The sequence below is a fragment of the Lathamus discolor genome, chromosome 1, assembly GCF_037157495.1.
Source record: "Lathamus discolor isolate bLatDis1 chromosome 1, bLatDis1.hap1, whole genome shotgun sequence".
In the NCBI taxonomy this organism is placed as follows: Eukaryota; Metazoa; Chordata; class Aves; order Psittaciformes; family Psittacidae; genus Lathamus; species Lathamus discolor.
The window spans coordinates 163,660,376-163,677,337 of NC_088884.1; the positions used below are offsets into that span (position 1 = coordinate 163,660,376).

Below are 16,962 nucleotides of genomic sequence, written 5' to 3' on the forward strand. Positions count from 1 at the left end.
GCCTGGTTTGTGTTGGAAGGGACCTTGAAGCTCCTCCAGCTCCAACCCCTGCCACGGGCAGGGACCCCTTCCACTGGAGCAGCTTGCTCCAAGCCCCTGTGTCCAACCTGGCCTTGAGCACTGCTAGGGATGGAGTATTCAAATCTTTGTGTGCGTGGCCCTTGCATGCAGCACCAGCACCCCCAGGACTCACAAGGGTCCATGTCCCATTCCCCGGTGGCACTGGTGTCTCTCCATCTCACAACAGTTGGGTTTTCCCCTGCTGCACCTTCTTGCTGGGAGGCATCGCATCAGAGCTGGGTTTCTAGCCAAGCACAGGGCATTTGAATCCCACAGCTCTGCTACCCACCCCCCAGAACATCTCCCTTATTCCTTCCAGCTGCCCTTACAGCATGAGACCAGGACATGCAGACACGGACATCCCAGCATCACAGACAGGAAAGGGGTCAGGAAAATGCATGTGTGCTTTATTCATGGATATATTGGAATATTGACATGTACAGAAGAGATAAGTACAAGTTATACCCCAGTAGTACAGGCAGACACCAACCACCCTCCCCATGTGCATGTGTATACACACACACGTAGAGCCTTCAGCATCACCCTGGTACCCATGGGGTTATTGCTCCGAAACCAGCTCCCCACCACGGTGTCTCCCTCCTTGCTCATGCTCTGGCTTTGATGATGACATGGTATTTGTACACACACACAACATTCCATGGGCTTTCAGGATGCCAAACCATTGGGAATGATGCTGAGCAGCCAAAAAAACGGAGTTCAGTGGCTGGTTTGGTTTGGTTCTTATTACTTGTCCCACGTGATTCTTCTTTGTGCTTATGGAAGTCCCCAGATATGGAGGAATCCCTAAAAGTATTGTTTCCTTCCCTCTCTTTTGGCTTTCCCTATCCTTTGCCTTTACAAGCAGCTGCTCTGACTTTGGTGGTGACTCAGGAGACTTCAAAATGAAGATCCGTGGTTCACTTCACAGAGTTCAACAGAGATGGAATTTCATCCCAGAAAATGACTGACTTTTCACCAGGGAAAAGAAGTGCCCCGTGCACACACGTGTCTGTAGGTGGGGAGGAATGTACTCGGGTTTCCTTCCTCCAACAGGAATGCTCGAAAGCCATCCTTCTTTCGCAAAGTGTGATTTCAATGGGCCTGGAGGGGGAATTGTCATTAAATGGTGGCAAAAGGGGTGAAATGACCGGTAAAAACTCATGCAGGTTTGGGGATTATTACTGGCTTTAATTCTGTGTCATATGAGTGCCCATCCCAACCCCCTGGCTCCCTCCTGCTGCATGAGAGGCTCAGTACTCTGTGCCCTTCACCTCGGAGCATCCCCAGACCCCAGTGTGCAGGACTTGGCCTAAGACAGTGCTTGAAGGATGCTGTATCCAAATCACAGCACAAGACAAAGGTTGAGGACACTTTGAGACCTATGCCCTCATCTCTACAGATGATTTGAGGTCCCTCAACCACGGGCATAAGGAGGAAACCCCTCTCACAGACACCTATTGACACAAGATCACTGCAGCTTGTGCAGGGATCCCAGTAGATCACTGCTGTGGGGTTTGAGTTTCTCATGCAACGGCTCTGGTGTGATCCATGGCAGCTGGCTGTCACTTTCAGCTGTTGGTTTGCCAGCCTTCCAAAAGTGAGGGCTTGAGAAGACACCGCAATAGGAATTGAGGGTCTCGTTGGCCTGTGATGCTTGGAGACAGCTAATATCCTAAGGAGTCTTTAAAGCAAGTTATAAACCCAGGGAAGATGATGATGATGATGTGTTTCATTGAAATAGAGTCACAGAATGGTTAGGGTTGGAAAGGACCTCAAGATCATCCAGTTCCAACCGCCCTGCCATGGGCAGGGACACCTCACACTAAACCATCCCACCCAAGGCTTTGTCCATAGTTAAAAGTCATTTAAGATAAATCTGCCTTAAAACATAAACAGACCATTGGTCCTGATGTGGGGCATGGTAATGGACCAGGTAACCTCTGGAGGTCTCCTCCATCCTCTCTAGTCTCTGATTCCCCAGATGTATTTTTCACAGTCCTAAGGGAGACCTGAAGCGGGGTTGTCATCCTGACCACCCACAAGGAGTCTGTCTCTGCTGGATGTCGATCAGTCAGAGAAGGAAATGGCAAAGTGTCATTTCAGCATCACCAGCAGTGAGTTATGAGAGGCACAGGAGTGGAGCCGTGAGTGGGTACTCCTGGAAAGCAGCTGGCACTTCATGCCTATCCTACACAGAGAGATTCAAGGCTGGTGGAGATGGATGTGTAGAAAAGCAGGGCATGACCACAGGACTTGGAAGGAAAGAGGCAGGAGAAGGCAATTCACAGCATGACCTCGTGATGTTGAGGTAGTTCCTTGCCTTTGAAGGGCTGAGCATCAGGGTTTAACCCCTTTCTCACCTGTGGCTCAGAGGACACCAGCTTTGCACCGCTGCAGCTAGTAGTAGTGTCACTTGGAGCAGAGATGGCTCCATGGTCTCCCAGAGGACACTGATGTCCTGGATAAAAGGGAGATGTTCACACTCAGAGCACGGCTGTGGCACTGGGGAGGGAGGTGAGGGGCTTTCCTGCCTGTAGTACTATCTCCCTGCCTGTATCACTGCCTCCCTGCCTGTATCACTGCCTCCCTGCCTGTATCACTGCCTCCCTGCCTGTATCACTGCCTCCCTGCCTGTATCACTGCCTCCCTGCCTGTATCACTGCCTCCCTGCCTGCTTTTCTGCTCTGGGTGAGCCTCTTGGCAGCGGAGAGCTCACATCCAAGTTTCAGTTCGGAGTGAGACTTGGCACCCTGCACGCAAGACTTGGATCTTGGCAGGTTAACTGTTGGACTCGGTGATCTTAAGGGTCTTTTCCAACCTGAACAACTCCATGAATCTAGGAACTGACGTTCATTTGCACAGCCCTGGATTAAGACAGGCGGGTCCCTACAGCCCATAGGACGTTGAGGAGCAGAACTTTGGATAGGATGCAGCCAGAAGGATTTCGGGGCATGTTTCACACCTCCACAAGTGTTCAAAACCAAGTGACCAAAACCCAAGAAAGCTGCTGCAGTTTCCCAGCAAAATCTGAAGCAATAAACAATGGAAGGTGTTCTGCAAGGAATGGGAATAAGAAGCGATGGACTTTGCTGCATCAGCTGCTCTTAAGCCTTTCTGTGGATCCAAATGCTACGGAACTAATGATGTTCCTTGAGGAGTACAAACCAAGGAATAAATGGGCTCCTTCAAAGCCCAGGCCCAAATACTCTGGATAAATCTGAGGCTATTCCTGTGCCTTCCATGATGGTCAGCATGGGTAAGCTTCTATCCTGGGAAACCTTCTCGCCCTTCCTTATCATCTTCTTTCTTGGCTTGACCTAGTGAGGGGTTAACCCCCTCAAGAAGGCATTGGGAGTCCTCAGCTCACCTCCTGGACAGAAGACCCCAGTGCTCAGGTAGCCCAAAATCATGTATCTGCCTCCCTGAGAGACCAGGGGGATGCTTGTCCTCACACTCCAGCTGGGCTCTGGTTGCAGCTCAGTGGAATGGGTCGCTTCATCAACCTTTGCTTAAATGACCTCTCAGCTTAGTAAATAGGACTTGTCAAGAGGCAATGTCCTTCACCTGATAACCTGGATACAAGTGATTGCTTCTGCCAGCAATGAAAGGAGGGGAACCATAGAAATCCACTCTCTACCCATTAAACGGTCCATGACTCGGCCTTTTCACAAACTGGCTGGGTATTTACATCCCCAGGGTGCTATCTGGCAAACCTTTTCCATCCTATCTCTTCCTAGGAAAACTAATGAAATCCTGACTTAGGAACATCTGTCTCTGCAGGACCAACAGATGCACAGGTAGCACGTGAGAATGGGTTGCATTGGGTTCACATCGAGTCCTGCCCATGGGCTCACATATTCATCCCTCATGGAGAAAGGTTAACTTGGAGTGGGACAACATTGGCCTCTGGTTGTTTGGATGTGACAGGAAAATACCTCCCCCAGACGCTTTACAGGACCAGTGAGCAGTGATGCAAGGGTTGGGGCATGAGGGAAGCCAGCCACGAACGAAACGCAACACACGTGTTTCTTCCTGAACACCACCAATACATGACACAGGTTTCTCTAAAAAGGAGGGCCCAAGGGGTAGGTGACAGCTTGGAGGTGCATGCTGGTTGCACTCTGGCCATGGTTTCAAGCCAGTTCTTGGTGTGGTTTCTTGGTCCAAACCAAAGGTGCTCTCTGGTCAACAGAACCAACCACCTTCTCACTGGTGCTCTGGTTTCAGTCTGAACCGGTTGGGATGCCCTTTGTGTCCTGAGCAACCCTGGAGACAGTCTGAACTCCACATTGCTTGACGTGTGCTGTCAAGAGCCCCGCAGTGTGAGTCAGGGCATCAGGAAACCTCCTGACAGCTCATCCATCAAAAGTCTTTCCCCCCTTGGCTGGGGCAGGCAAAAGCCTTTCCTTTGCAGATCTCATTTCTTGGCTCAACTCTCTCCTTCACCTTTTCCAAGGGAATTAACTGTCCGTGGCTCCAACCCCATCCACAGAGCTGGAGAGACCACCAAGCCATGGGGTGGAAAGGTGGCCAGGACCAAGCGTGAGCTGGCTGTCGACGATGCTGATTGTATAAAACCAAATCGAGTGGCAGACGGATGAGGAGGAGGAAGGGATGCCTGCACGCTCGCGTCTCCTTCCCATCCCCTCCCTCCTCCCACCCCCTCTCCCCAAACAAGTTTCTGGTTGTTTTGTAAAGAAACCAACACAAAGTGAGTCTGTGCCTGGCGTGTGCCCGCCCTGCTTTACATCGCAAAGAGGCTCAGCTCGGCAAGAGCCAGGAGAAGCCACATCTGCAGTGGAGAGGCTGCCCAGAGGGAGGGAGCTGCTGCGCTGGAGGTCCCTGATGACAGACGAGTGGAGCCCCGCAGGAACCTCTCCTCTCTGGCCACCTGAAAGAGGAAGAGAAGGAGAAGGAAGAGGAGGAGGAAGGGGAAAAGAGAGAAAGAGCAAAAGAAAGAGAAAGGAAGGAAGGAAGGAAGGAAGGAAGGAAGGAAGGAAGGAAGGAAGGAAGGAAGGAAGGAAGGAAGGAAGGAAAGAAAGAAAGAGAGAAAGAGGAAGAGAAGGAAGAGAAAGAGGAAGAGAAAGAAGAGGAAGAGAAAGAAGGAAAGAGAGAAAGAGAGAGAAAGAGAGAAAGGAAGGAAGAAAGGAAGGCAGGAAGGAAGGAAGGGAAGGAGGGAGGGAGGGAGGAAGGGAGGAAGGGAGGAAGGAAGGGAGGGAGGAAGGGAGGAAAGAAGAAGAGGAAAGGGAAGGGGGAAGAGGAAAGGGAAGGGGAAGGGAAAGGGGAAGAGAAATGTTTGTATAGGGTGTATATATAACCTGGTGAAAGTCTGCCTGTGCTGCGCATGGCTACCAATGCCCTGAAAAGCAGCAAAGGAAGGCAGCTGATGCCACATTTCTAAGCTCCCAACCTGCTGCTCTGTGAAAACAGACTGGTGGGACATGAATCCAGTGATTTCCCAGCAAAAGAAACAGGGAAGGGGATTCAAAAGCCCGGTGTGTGGAAGCTCTCCGAAGGGATCCACTAAGCCCAGTGCAAGGCCCAGGCTCAGCCCTTGAAGTCTAGTTACCTGACAGCTTCTGTTGCCTGAACGGTCAGCAAATCAGGGTCACTGTTAATTATTCAACAGTGAAATAATTCAATCTGAAAATCGCTCTGGTGGGTGACAAACCAAGGTCGGTGTGATTTCATTTGAAAATGAGATATTTAATGCCTACTGCTGCCACCGTCAGTAAATTCATCTGTCGTTTGGTTTGAAATAATTTAAATTTCATCTCATTTTGATGCTAACAATTTGCTGATGGCCAGAAGATCTCATCTACAAGCCTCAGGCAGTTAAAACTATGTTATGACCTCCAGGAGCCTCATCTAACAAGGGAGGAACCTGTGTCCCATGCACCTGAAATGCTTGTCTGAAGCCCTGCAGGAAGGTGAGGAGCCAAACGAGTGGAGTGGTCCTGGCTCCCTCCTACACTCCTGAAAAGCCCATGGATGTCCCAGTACTTATAAGAAAAACTCAGTATATCTCTCTGTAGCATCCATAAAAGAAAAGAGAAGGTGACCAACAGGCAGGAGGGCAGGGTCAGGGGGAGGAACATGTTGCCGTGTGCTTGATGATGGGGAAGAATACATGAGGGTATGAAGAAGAGGGTGAATCAAGGACTTCAGGAGGTGAATGTCTGTACATAGCTGACACGACACAGGTGGAAGACGGAGCTGAGGGTGGCTGGAGGACATGGAGGAGGTATAGACGCAGCCAAGCAGGTCTTAGGGCCCTGCCCTCTCCTACCTTGGTGGGCTGGAGGTGGTCGAAGATGTTCTCTCTGAGGGTGGCCACGGCTCTGTTGGCATTTTGCTCCTGCTTGTACATCTGTGTGGTGGGGGGGATGGATGGGGCCATGGCTGCGTTCAGGTAGGTCCCATTGCCAAAGGCCAGAATGGCATTTTCTTTGTGTGGGGAAGAGATGAAGAAAAGTGTTGTCAGGGCAATGTTTCCAAGGAGAAGCACACACATCCCTTCTCCAGCCTCCTCTGACTGCATCACCCAAATGCATGCCTGTCTTAAGAGCTGCTTTGTTGAAAGAACAGGGAGCTGAACACCTATCAACTTGAGGACCCAGGCATTTTCATCCTTCTCAACATAAGAAGGACATGGAAGTGTTGGAGCGAGTTGAGAGGAGGACACGAGGATGATCAGGGGACTGGAGCACCTCCCATATGAAGACAGGCTGAGAAAGTTGGGGCTGTTCAGCCTGGAGAAGAGAAGGCTGCGTGGAGACCTCAGAGCAGCTTCCAGTACCTGAAGGGGGCCTATAGGGATGCTGGGGAGGGACTCTTCATCAGGGACTGTAGTGACAGGACAAGGGGTAACGGGTTCAAACTGAAACAGGGGAAGTTTAGATTGGATCTAAGGAAGAAGTTCTTCCCTGTGAGGGTGCTGAGGCGCTGGCACAGGGTGCCCAGAGAAGCTGTGGCTGCCCCATCCCTGCAGTGCTCAAGGCCAGGTTGGACACAGGGGCTTGGAGCAAGCTGCTCCAGTGGAAGGGGTCCCTGCCCATGGCAGGGGTTGGAGCTGGAGGAGCTTTAGGGTCCCTTCTACCCAAACCAGGCTGGGATTTTATCATTCATATCCTCACCACAAGCAGCCTGACCAGCTTGCAGGTGATGCTGCAGGAGCAGCAATGTACCAGGGGTGATACTCACGGAGACAGATGTTGTCAGTGAAGAGATGCAGGAAGCTCTCACACTCTTCCTGCCGGTTGCCGCTGGCGTTGCACGTGCACCAGGGAGCTATGCTGGAAGTGGAGTTGTCAATGTAGTTGGGTGTGATGGGGCTGCCTACCGGGAAGGATGGAGAAGTGTTAGGGCAAGGCTGGTACATCAAGAAGGGACAATGATTGCCCTCCTTGCTGCTTTGTTGGGGTCCCCGGGACCCTTCTGTTCACCCCACCACCAACAGAGCCGTCAGTCAATTAAAAAGTGCTATTGGCCCAAGGAACGTGCAGCTCCTGGGATCTCAGGTTCCCTAATAACATTCAAAAACCATATGTGAATGTGCATAAAGGTTTCCATGCTGTCAATAGAGGAGCCAAAAATCAGTCTCCAGAATGGTCAGAGAAAACAAAAGAAGGATTAAACCAGAATGAAATCTTGACCTGAATAGCTGACAATCTGTCCCATCCGTCAGCATGGACCAAGTCCAATGGTCATTGGCACTTCTTTTGGGATTCTGTATGTGCTAACTGCTACCAGCTGGGTCTCTGGAGTATCTGTAAAACCCAATCTGACAGCCTCTGAAGACAGCAAGATGGCAGCGGATGGTGATTTCCAGTGGCATCACTAGTGATGGCATTAGGGAACCCCTCACAGAGCAGACACCCTGGGATGGCCCATCTGTTTCCACCTGAGAGAGAAGCTGGGATTTTGCAGCATGGTTTTTCTCCTTATGCTGCAGATATCCTAAAGTTGCCCCATTTTCACGGCTTTAAGCTGAAACTGGAGATTTAGGTAAGACATTGGGAAGAAGCTCTTCCCAGTGAGGGTGCTGAGGCGCTGGCACAGGGTGCCCAGAGAAGCTGTGGCTGCCCCATCCCTGGCAGTGCTCAAGGCCAGGTTGGACACAGGGGCTTGGAGCAAGCTGCTCCAGTGGAAGGGGTCCCTGCCCGTGGCAGGGGTTGGAGCTGGAGGAGCTTTCAGGTCCCTTCCAACCCAAACCATGCCATGATTCTATGATATTTCCCACCTAGAGAGGGAACCAGCTGCAGGGCACAGCTCCTACCTATGATCCCCGTATAGGCCAGCAGACAGGCAGCGTAGCTCTCCCTCCGGCAGCCGCTCGCAGTCTGCAGTGATGGCTGGCAATTAAACTGGAACTCTGCGTAGCGCGACCTGATGGAGCAAGAGAGCAAAAGGGACATATCAGCACATATATTCGGGGCAAAAAGGCACATAGGGGCGCACTGGTGGTGTTTACAGAAGGGGACATATTTGCTAAGTCCTTTGCTGCTGTAGGTGTTACTAAACTGGGTTGAATCATAGAATAGTCAGGGTTGGAAAGGACCATCCAGTTCCAACCCCCCTGCCATGGGCAGGGACACCTCACACTAAACCATTCCACACAAGGCTTCATCCAACCTGGCCTTGAACACCCCCCCTCACTCCAACAAACCCAGAAGCAGGTTTTATCCCTTTGAGATGAGCCACAAGTAGGTGTTGTAGTGAATGTTTTGCAAGGTCCCTCTGGGGCTGCAAGTAATGGGCTGCAAAGATGCTGCGAGGGCTGGGGCAGCTCTGCGCTGGAGCCAGGCTGAGAGAGCTGGGCTGGGGCAGCCTGGACAAGAGAAGGCTCCTGAAGGGGAGACCTGAGAGCAGCTCCAGTGCCTAAAGGGGCTGCAGGAAAGCTGGAGAGGGGCTTGGGACAAGGGCCTGTAGGGCCAGGCCAAGGGGAATGGCTTTAAACTGATACTGTGGGATATCTAAACCGTTCACATGGAGCTTTCAGGTAGGACACAGGACATGCTGAAGGTTCAGATCCGTCTGAACAAGCATCCTGTGACCAGGCAAGAAGTCATCTCCCATGGATTTCGAGCTGCTTAGGAAACCCGAGCAAGCACTAGCATTGCCAGCACTTAAAGATAGGGCCCTTTAGATGACAACCTGCAGGGTCTGAACTATGAACCGAGTATGTCAAACATTTGCTCTTCCTAGGGCATCTCAGGAAATCTGAGCACGCTGATCCCCCAGAAAACCTCTCTTTTCCAGGCATTTTGCCAGTGCTCCTGGTCAGTGTCAGCACTCCAACTGGTACTTTCCTGCCCGCTTCTTTGCCCCCTACTTTCCTCCCTTTTAACTCTTCTTTGTTTCCATGTTTACCTCACACCAACCCTTTTCCCCTAAGCCATGGCCAGGCAACCCATTGCTGCATTATTTAGGGAGGGAGGTACTGATTGCAGGTTTGTATTATTCATATTATTAGATCCCATCCCTCCAAGCTGAGACATGCAAGGGGTTACAGCTGGGGAGAAGCTGCAGGAGGATTAAGCAGTGCAGGCTGGGTTAGCCCTGGGGTATTTTACTCTCTTCCTTTCAAGTGCCATGATTTGTGCCTGGCTTTCCTTGTGGTTTCTGCACCGCTAGCTTTGACCAGGTCACACGTCAACCCCGTGCTCCTGCTGTGTCTCTAGAGGATGTTATATATTATATATTCAGAGACCAAAGAACCAGATAATGATCAGCTGTGCTGCTTGCAGGAGATGGTTCCCACCCTCCTGGAAATCGCTTTAAACCTCTTCATTCCCTCTGGGCCTGATATCTTGTTAGGGAGAGGGCAGTACCCATCCGTTTTGGACTCCCTCGGTAGCTGGGGGAAACCTGGTGTGGCTCAGGGGCTTTGCGTCTTTCAGGATGAGCTTCAGATATATAGCTTAGTTGTTCTCCTTCATCCACATTCCTGGGGTTGAGAGCATTAGCACCAGTCCACCCTTCCAAGAGGATGCTGCTGTTATCACCTCCCTTTGCAAAAAGATATTTAAAGATATGTCCTGGTAGCGGGCGGCTGCTGGAAGCTCGGCTCAGGAAGTCCCAAAACCCACCTCTAATTAGAGACTAGGACAATAGTGGGACATGTGTCCTACACTTGCCCTTGTGCTCTTCCTCAGGTGTCTGCTCCTGGCCACAGCTGCACACAAGATGCTGGGCTGGGACCACCATAATGCAGTAAGGCTTCTGTTATAGTCTTACATCTACTGACAGACGGGCTCCACTCCTGAGAGCTGTATGGGTAAACCTTTTGGAGAAATAGAGGGGTGAAAATGATACGGCTGAGGGAAAAACACTTAAGGGATATTCCTGTGGGTGTGCACTTTGGAATGGGTCTGTGTATGTGTGCATGTATGCAGTTTAAATGGAAACAGAGAATGAAACCACCCTGGCCACATGCTACATGGTGGATCTGGAGTGACAACCGTGATGCTGGAACTCATCACAATCAGTAGATCCAGCCTCGCAGCAGAAAGGTGTGCTTTTACACACATCATTAAGTTTTCTAATAAAAAAGAAGAAAAATGGGGTTTTAAGGTATCTGCAAGTGCCTGTGACTGTCGGGATAGCTTGGGTGCTCCTGTAGGATGCTCTCTGGACTAGGGGAGATAGGCAGTAGGGAGACAGATTGGTGAAAGTGGCTGCAAGCACCCCATATCACATCCCCGCCTAGCTTGCACCTTCCTGGAACTATTTTCAGGTCTACTATGCTATGCTACGTATGTACTATACACTATATATTAGCATAGTATGGTATTAGTATTGGATGGAGTGGGATGGGATGGCATAGCATAGCATCATAGCATAGCAGCATAGCATAGCATAGTAGACCTGGAAATAGTGTATATATGTGTGTGTATATATATATATATATATATAGTATATAGATGTACTATATGTACTATATATACTTATACTATACTACTACTATACTATACTACTACTATACTGTACTACACCACACTACAATATACTACACTGTGCTACAGTATACTACACTATACTACACTACACTATGTCTTTTTTGGGATAAAAGCCAAAAACCCATTGAAAAGATCTAAAAAACTCCAACATGAACATCTCAAATCTTTTTCTGTTATATATAACAGAACATATTCTGTTTCTATATAGAAATGTAAGACAAGGACATGGGTCATGGGAAGAAGCCACTCAGGCAACGGCCTGTCAATGGGCTGTGGTGGGATGGGTGCCTCTAGTCAGCATCCTTTAGATGAGTGCATTGGCTCTGGGCTGTCACCAGTGGATGAACCCAAGGCTTGTCCAAGGCACAGCTCTCTGTGTTGGCCACCCCGGTGTATGCAAGCTTTACCTGCAGACATAGTTTTCCCGGCAGGAGTCCAGAGGCGCCAGGCAGTTGGGCTTCTCCTTGGACTCATAGGAGCAGGCAGGAACGATGGTCTGCCGCCGGCGTTCGGCGCAGGCTGTGTCTTCACAGGGGCAGAAGAGCAGCTCATGGGTGTACTCCGGTGGCACGCGGTCGAAGAACTTGCGCAGAGCCTTGTGGCACTTGGAGCGGTTGCAGGTATCAGCCCGCGCCAGGCGCCGGATGCAGAAGGACACGTACTCGGTCCGCAGCCGCTGGCACATCTCGTCCACGTTACAGGCTTTGGCAGCGTCCAGACACCGGTTCACCTGGGTCACCTCGTTCTCAGAGCCTGTGGGAGATGGGGATAGGGTTTTGTGCTCATCACCCCACCCAGCAGCACCTCCCTGTGCAGGTACCTTCACCCCATCCTGCTCTCACCCATGGCCACCTTGGTGAGACCATCACCTGCTCAGGAAGGCAGTGACCAGGGTGAGGTCTACATTTGCTCTCTGTGCCATGGCAGGACAAAATCCACTTTCCCTACTCACCTTTCCCAAGAGGTTCCATGGCCACACAACAAACCTTACACCCCAGAGACTGCTCCTCCAAGCTCCTATATTTACATGCCCCATCCGTGGCAGTGTTCAAGGCCAGGTTGGACACAGGGGCTTGGAGCAAGCTGCTCTAGAGGAAGGCGTCCCTACCTGTGGCAGGGGTTGGAGCTGGATGAACTTTAAGGTCCTTTCCAACCCAAGCCATTCTGTGATTCTGTGATTTAATGAAATGAAGATTTGTAGTACCCTGGCTGTCTCATAACACTTTCCCAACATGAATTAACCAACTTGTGGCCTGGGAAGACAGCAGTCGTTAGAAAGTGCATCTACTTCTGGCCATGACTGGATCCACCAGTGAGATGGGACCTCTTCTAATGGCCCCTTTTTCCCCAAACTCTGCTCAAGATCAAACACTGAGTTAGTGGCAATGATACATGGGCGGTTGGTGTCAACCCTTTCATCTCAGACTTGCACCCGTATGCTGTACAATGAGTTTCTTCAGGCCTGGGTAGGACCAAGTCTGGCTTTGGCAGCAGCTGTGCTATGTTCTTGCCTAGCTAAGCGAGAGCTATCTGGGTCTCAAAGCATCGCAACAAAGCCCTGGTTTTCCCAATTCAAACCAGTCCTGCCCAGTATGCCCATGTCCTAAGTCGCAACAGTGCCTTTTTTGGGATGGCAATCAGAGCTACCACCCAACGTGATGTCCCTGGGACCTTGATGCTGCCTGCATGTGAGCATATGTGGGTCTCTCCCTGTGGATGGATCACCAGCTTCAACAAGATCACTCTGCATCTCTGTCCTCTTGAACAAGAGGGGAAAGGAAGCCCCAGGTTAGCCTGAGAGAAGTGGCGTGCCTTTAGGATGCTGGGGAGGTGGAGGAAAACTTGCATCAGGGGAACAATCAGGAAAATGAAACAAAACCTACAGTGACAGATGAGAAACACACCGTCTTCAGTAAGCAAATATATCTCTCATGAGTTTGTATGCCAGCAACCTCCCCTACAAATGTGGGAAATAGATAAGAGGGAAAGGTATTTGTCTAACACTGGTTTTTGGGGTCCTTCAAAAGTGAGTTGATCTCTGTTTTATAGAAGGGGAAATGCCACAGGTGGGACTCGATTGAGACATTAGGATCTGTCTGATCAGACCGATAAGATGAAGATCCTCCAACCATAAGAGAGAAAAGGAATTTGAAGCCGTTTTTCACCTCTCTGAATGAAGCCCACGACCTGAAGCACATTAGAAGGGCTTTGTCCCCAGCACAGAAGGACTTTTTAGAGAGGAAATATCCCCAGAAAGATAAATTTCCAATGCAGAGTCAAGCCTTGTCTTTGGTTGTGGGTTAAAACCAGCCAGTCAGTGCTGAACAAGTGTTACAACATTGACAGTCCCTCTGAGCACTTCAGAACTGGCTGCCCTTCTTCATTTTCACTGGCATTATCAGATACTCCTTATCCTAGCACTTCTTTGTCCCTTCCTGTTGTCCCCTCTGTGTATAGTGAGCTGGAAGTCACATCCCAAGTTTCGAAGCTACTTTATGATGGGTGAAACGTTTGCTTAGTGCGTTCCCACCACCGAAGTCCTTCCCTTTAATATACCCGGAGGTGAATACTGTGAGCGAAACAGTTTACCCAGGGGAGCTGTCAGCGGAAAGTTATTTGTAAGGGTTTCGTTACCCATTCAGCTAATGAATCACAAGGAACACACTCGTTTGTCTCCTCTTCCCACGCAATAACAGGATGTGCTTTTTTAAATCACCGCTACAATTAGAGCAGAGAGATGGAATTCCATTTGCACGGTTTTTACAATTAGAGCAGAGAGGTAGAATTCCATTTGCACAGTTTGAATAATTGATATGCATTGTTTATGTAAAATCGGGTTCAAAATATCTGTTGCTCTGACTTGACGCGTGGTCATGAGGATGTCTCATGTTTCAATAAGCTCTTGGGAATTTTTGTATTTGGGAGGTTTAAAAGAGGGTTCTTTGGCAGTGCTGGCTGTATGATCTGGGCACTGGTTAGTAGGTCATAAAGTATGTTATTGAAGGTGTTGAGTATAAGTAGGGGAAAAACAGGTTAAACCAAGAAACTTCGCATCCCTAGATGGATGCTGAGTCCTTTGGCACATACCCTTGCTGCTCTGGGCCCATTTGCTTCACTGCCCAACCGGTTTCAGTCTGCTTTAAAAACCTGCAATGTGTTAACCATGCATAAAAATCCCCATCCATAGATTCTGCCGTGCTCTGAAGAGCCCTGTAGGACTCTCAGCAAAAGGGAAAAGTCTCTGGTAAAGAAGGCCATGACCCTGCAAACAGCTTTGTGCATGCTTCACTTTCCACGCTCGAATCAGTCAAGTGGAGTCAATATGAAGACACGAGGTCAAGGAGCACCCCCTTTCCCCTCTCTGCTCATATTGTTGAGGGCTGATGGGTTAATTTGCTCCTGGACGTTTTCACCTAACAAGTGCCCCTCCATCGCGGGGACTGCAGGCATCCATCGGCTGCAGGGACCTGCTGCTCCTTACTCGCTTGGGTGAACTCCATCTGTGGATGCCACCTTGGAGTCCTGTGCACATTTGGGATGAGCTGCAGCAGGGCTGATGTTTTGGTACATCTGCTAGAGGCACATGAGGAGAACATTATGTGCTCCCATATTGGTTATTTGGTAAGGAATATCACTGCTGGTAAAGGTTCCCCGTGTCTGTGGTATATAAGCAGAGTCAAACAGTGATTGTGGTGGCAGCTGTGATGTTGATGATGGATGGCTTAACAGCTACCACACTGACCTTTTAGCTGCTGAGCTGGGGTTCGTGTCCTCAAGGGGGTTAAAAGGTGTTGGGCAGCTCTGCTAACATTATGAAGTGGATTATATGACTCAGAGCAGAACATGGGTCTGAGTCCTGAGGTTGCCCTCAGGGCATGGGGTTAAAGGCTGTGGCTGGGATCAACCCGTAGATCAGGTTATTGATCTTTTTGCTTACAGAGTTTGATCCTGTGACTGATGTGGAAACACCTTCTCATACCTAACGATACCCCAGCAGGGTGTCTGCATGACACAGGTCATCCACCTGCTATGGAGAATCAGCCCACCCAACATGGCTCATTGCAAAAGACCTTCCTACCATGTTCCTCAATCCCAGCCATTCACAGTAGGGACATGGAAAAGCCAAATTATGAAAATCACAAGTGTTTTTCCTAGGACATGTAAAAGTTTAACCCAGGAATCATAAGCAGCTCCCTGGAAAAGTGATTGCTAGTCCTGAACCATTGTGTGAATGGGCCATAAGAGAGCACAAAGGACTACCCTGTCTGTAGCACTTGATCCCACAGCCAGTTCCCCCCAGCGTGAACCAGTAGGTGTAGGAGCATCTTTCCACCACTTACCTGCAGTGATGGATGCCAGCCGGACATAATCAAAGCCCCTGATGAATGGCTCGTAAGGGGAACTCTCCAGTACGTTCATGCCTGCGGTGAAAAGAGAAGGTGGTGAGAAGGCAGCTGAGGCTCCTCAGGGGTGTCTGGGTTCAGACATCAGAACAAGGTTCAACATCCGCAGTGCAGGTTTGCTTGATGGGTCCAAGGGGATGTGCCCAAAAGGCCATAAGTAAGTGGATACTCAGAGTCACAGGAACTGATGCGTGGCCATATGCTTAGAAAAGGGAATAGGATATAACTGGCTTTTAAAAGTACATCACAGCTTTGGAAGGCTTTTCAGGGAACTGCTGGGTTGCAACCCTCTGTAACTCAAGTCTTGGGCCCTCTTATAGGGCTTGCCACTGAGGACACCAAACTGTAGTACAGGCTCATGGGCAGGATTCAAACCACCAGCTCCCTATATACATGGGGTTTCCATCACCATTCTGCTGTTCCCTATATGTCCCTCCCTGGGTAAATGGTCCTCACCTGGACAGTGTTGTGTGTGCGGCAACACATGCCTTCCTATTTATTACACCTCTTCCTTTCTCCTTGCCAACAGCCGTTTCTTACTTGGCATGGAGCTAATGACCCACAGCTCCCGCAGAAACTTCCCCTCTCCATTTTTAAGTTGTTGGGAAGCTAATTTTGTTCAGTCGGTGCTTCCCTTTCATGCACTCAGTGTTCTGTAATGCCCCGTCACCCTGATGGATACCACAGAATATTATTGAGGCAAACAGCTCAGTATCATTTTTTCCTTTATTAGACATTTAGATGGATACGGACAGCAGCAGCAGATGTACTGGCTGGGATAAAAGGACTATCAAACCTCGTGCTCCAGGCATATGCTGATCACCAGCTGCGGTCAGGAAGAAATAGCTCCCAGGGTACAGAGCCCTGTGCAATTACTACAGGTGCATTTACAAGGCAGCTTTACACCTTCATTGAAATATCTTGCATCGTTACTGACTGGAAAGGGGCCCATTTGTATGTTCCAGGGTAGCAGTTTTATGTCCTGATGATATAGCACCTTATCAGAGAATTGTTATCGGGTTGTCATCTTGTTATTGTGTCTCCAAATGGAAAGGTGGCTAAACACAGGCGCGCTCAAGAGAAGCTGAGTAAATAGTATGCTTTGCAAATTCCCTGAACGCACACTTCCACAATTGATTTCATAAGAGGGCTTCTAGGAAGCTTTTTACAGCCTCGTGGGTATGGAGGACTGAGAGACAAAGCTCTACACGGGGCATGTGGATTGGCTTCCTTTCGCAGTCAATTAAACATGTGTAAGGACTCTGAAACCTGGGACTGTTATGAAGTATATTTCCCGGGGGAAATTAAGGTAAGGGAATCGAAGGTTTGGGAGCGTGAATCTGCATTGCAAGTGCACTCTGAGCTTGAAAAGATGTGGGGCTCAGGACACGACAGCAGAGGACACGTAGGGCAGAGTCTTGGCAGTCTCTGATACCAGCTTTCTCAGTCATTCCCTAGATGGAGGTCCCAGGCTGCTGGGCAGGAAGTGCATCCATTCTGGCCATTCAGCATCTCCTACTCTGCATCTGCAGACCCAC

The 16,962-nt window shown here is 49.8% G+C and overlaps 1 protein-coding gene across 2 annotated transcripts in view; it reads right to left on the reverse strand.

Moving 5' to 3' along the window:
* Positions 1-446: 446 nt before the first annotated feature.
* GFRA4 (GDNF family receptor alpha 4) overlaps positions 447-16,962 on the reverse strand; it is a 76,755-nt gene continuing 60,239 nt past the window's right edge. Inside the window, exons 3-8 of one of the 2 annotated variants that reach the window (XM_065662252.1) lie at positions 15,362-15,442; positions 11,429-11,774; positions 8,339-8,448; positions 7,264-7,398; positions 6,350-6,507; positions 447-4,623 (exon numbers count right to left, since the gene is read on the reverse strand). In XM_065662252.1, coding sequence (XP_065518324.1) covers positions 4,423-4,623; positions 6,350-6,507; positions 7,264-7,398; positions 8,339-8,448; positions 11,429-11,774; positions 15,362-15,442 — 1,031 coding nt within the window. In that variant the 3' untranslated portion in view covers positions 447-4,422. Of the gene's footprint in view, positions 4,952-6,349; positions 6,508-7,263; positions 7,399-8,338; positions 8,449-11,428; positions 11,775-15,361; positions 15,443-16,962 lie in introns of both variants that reach the window. The other variant, XM_065662261.1, reaches the window with a different exon arrangement.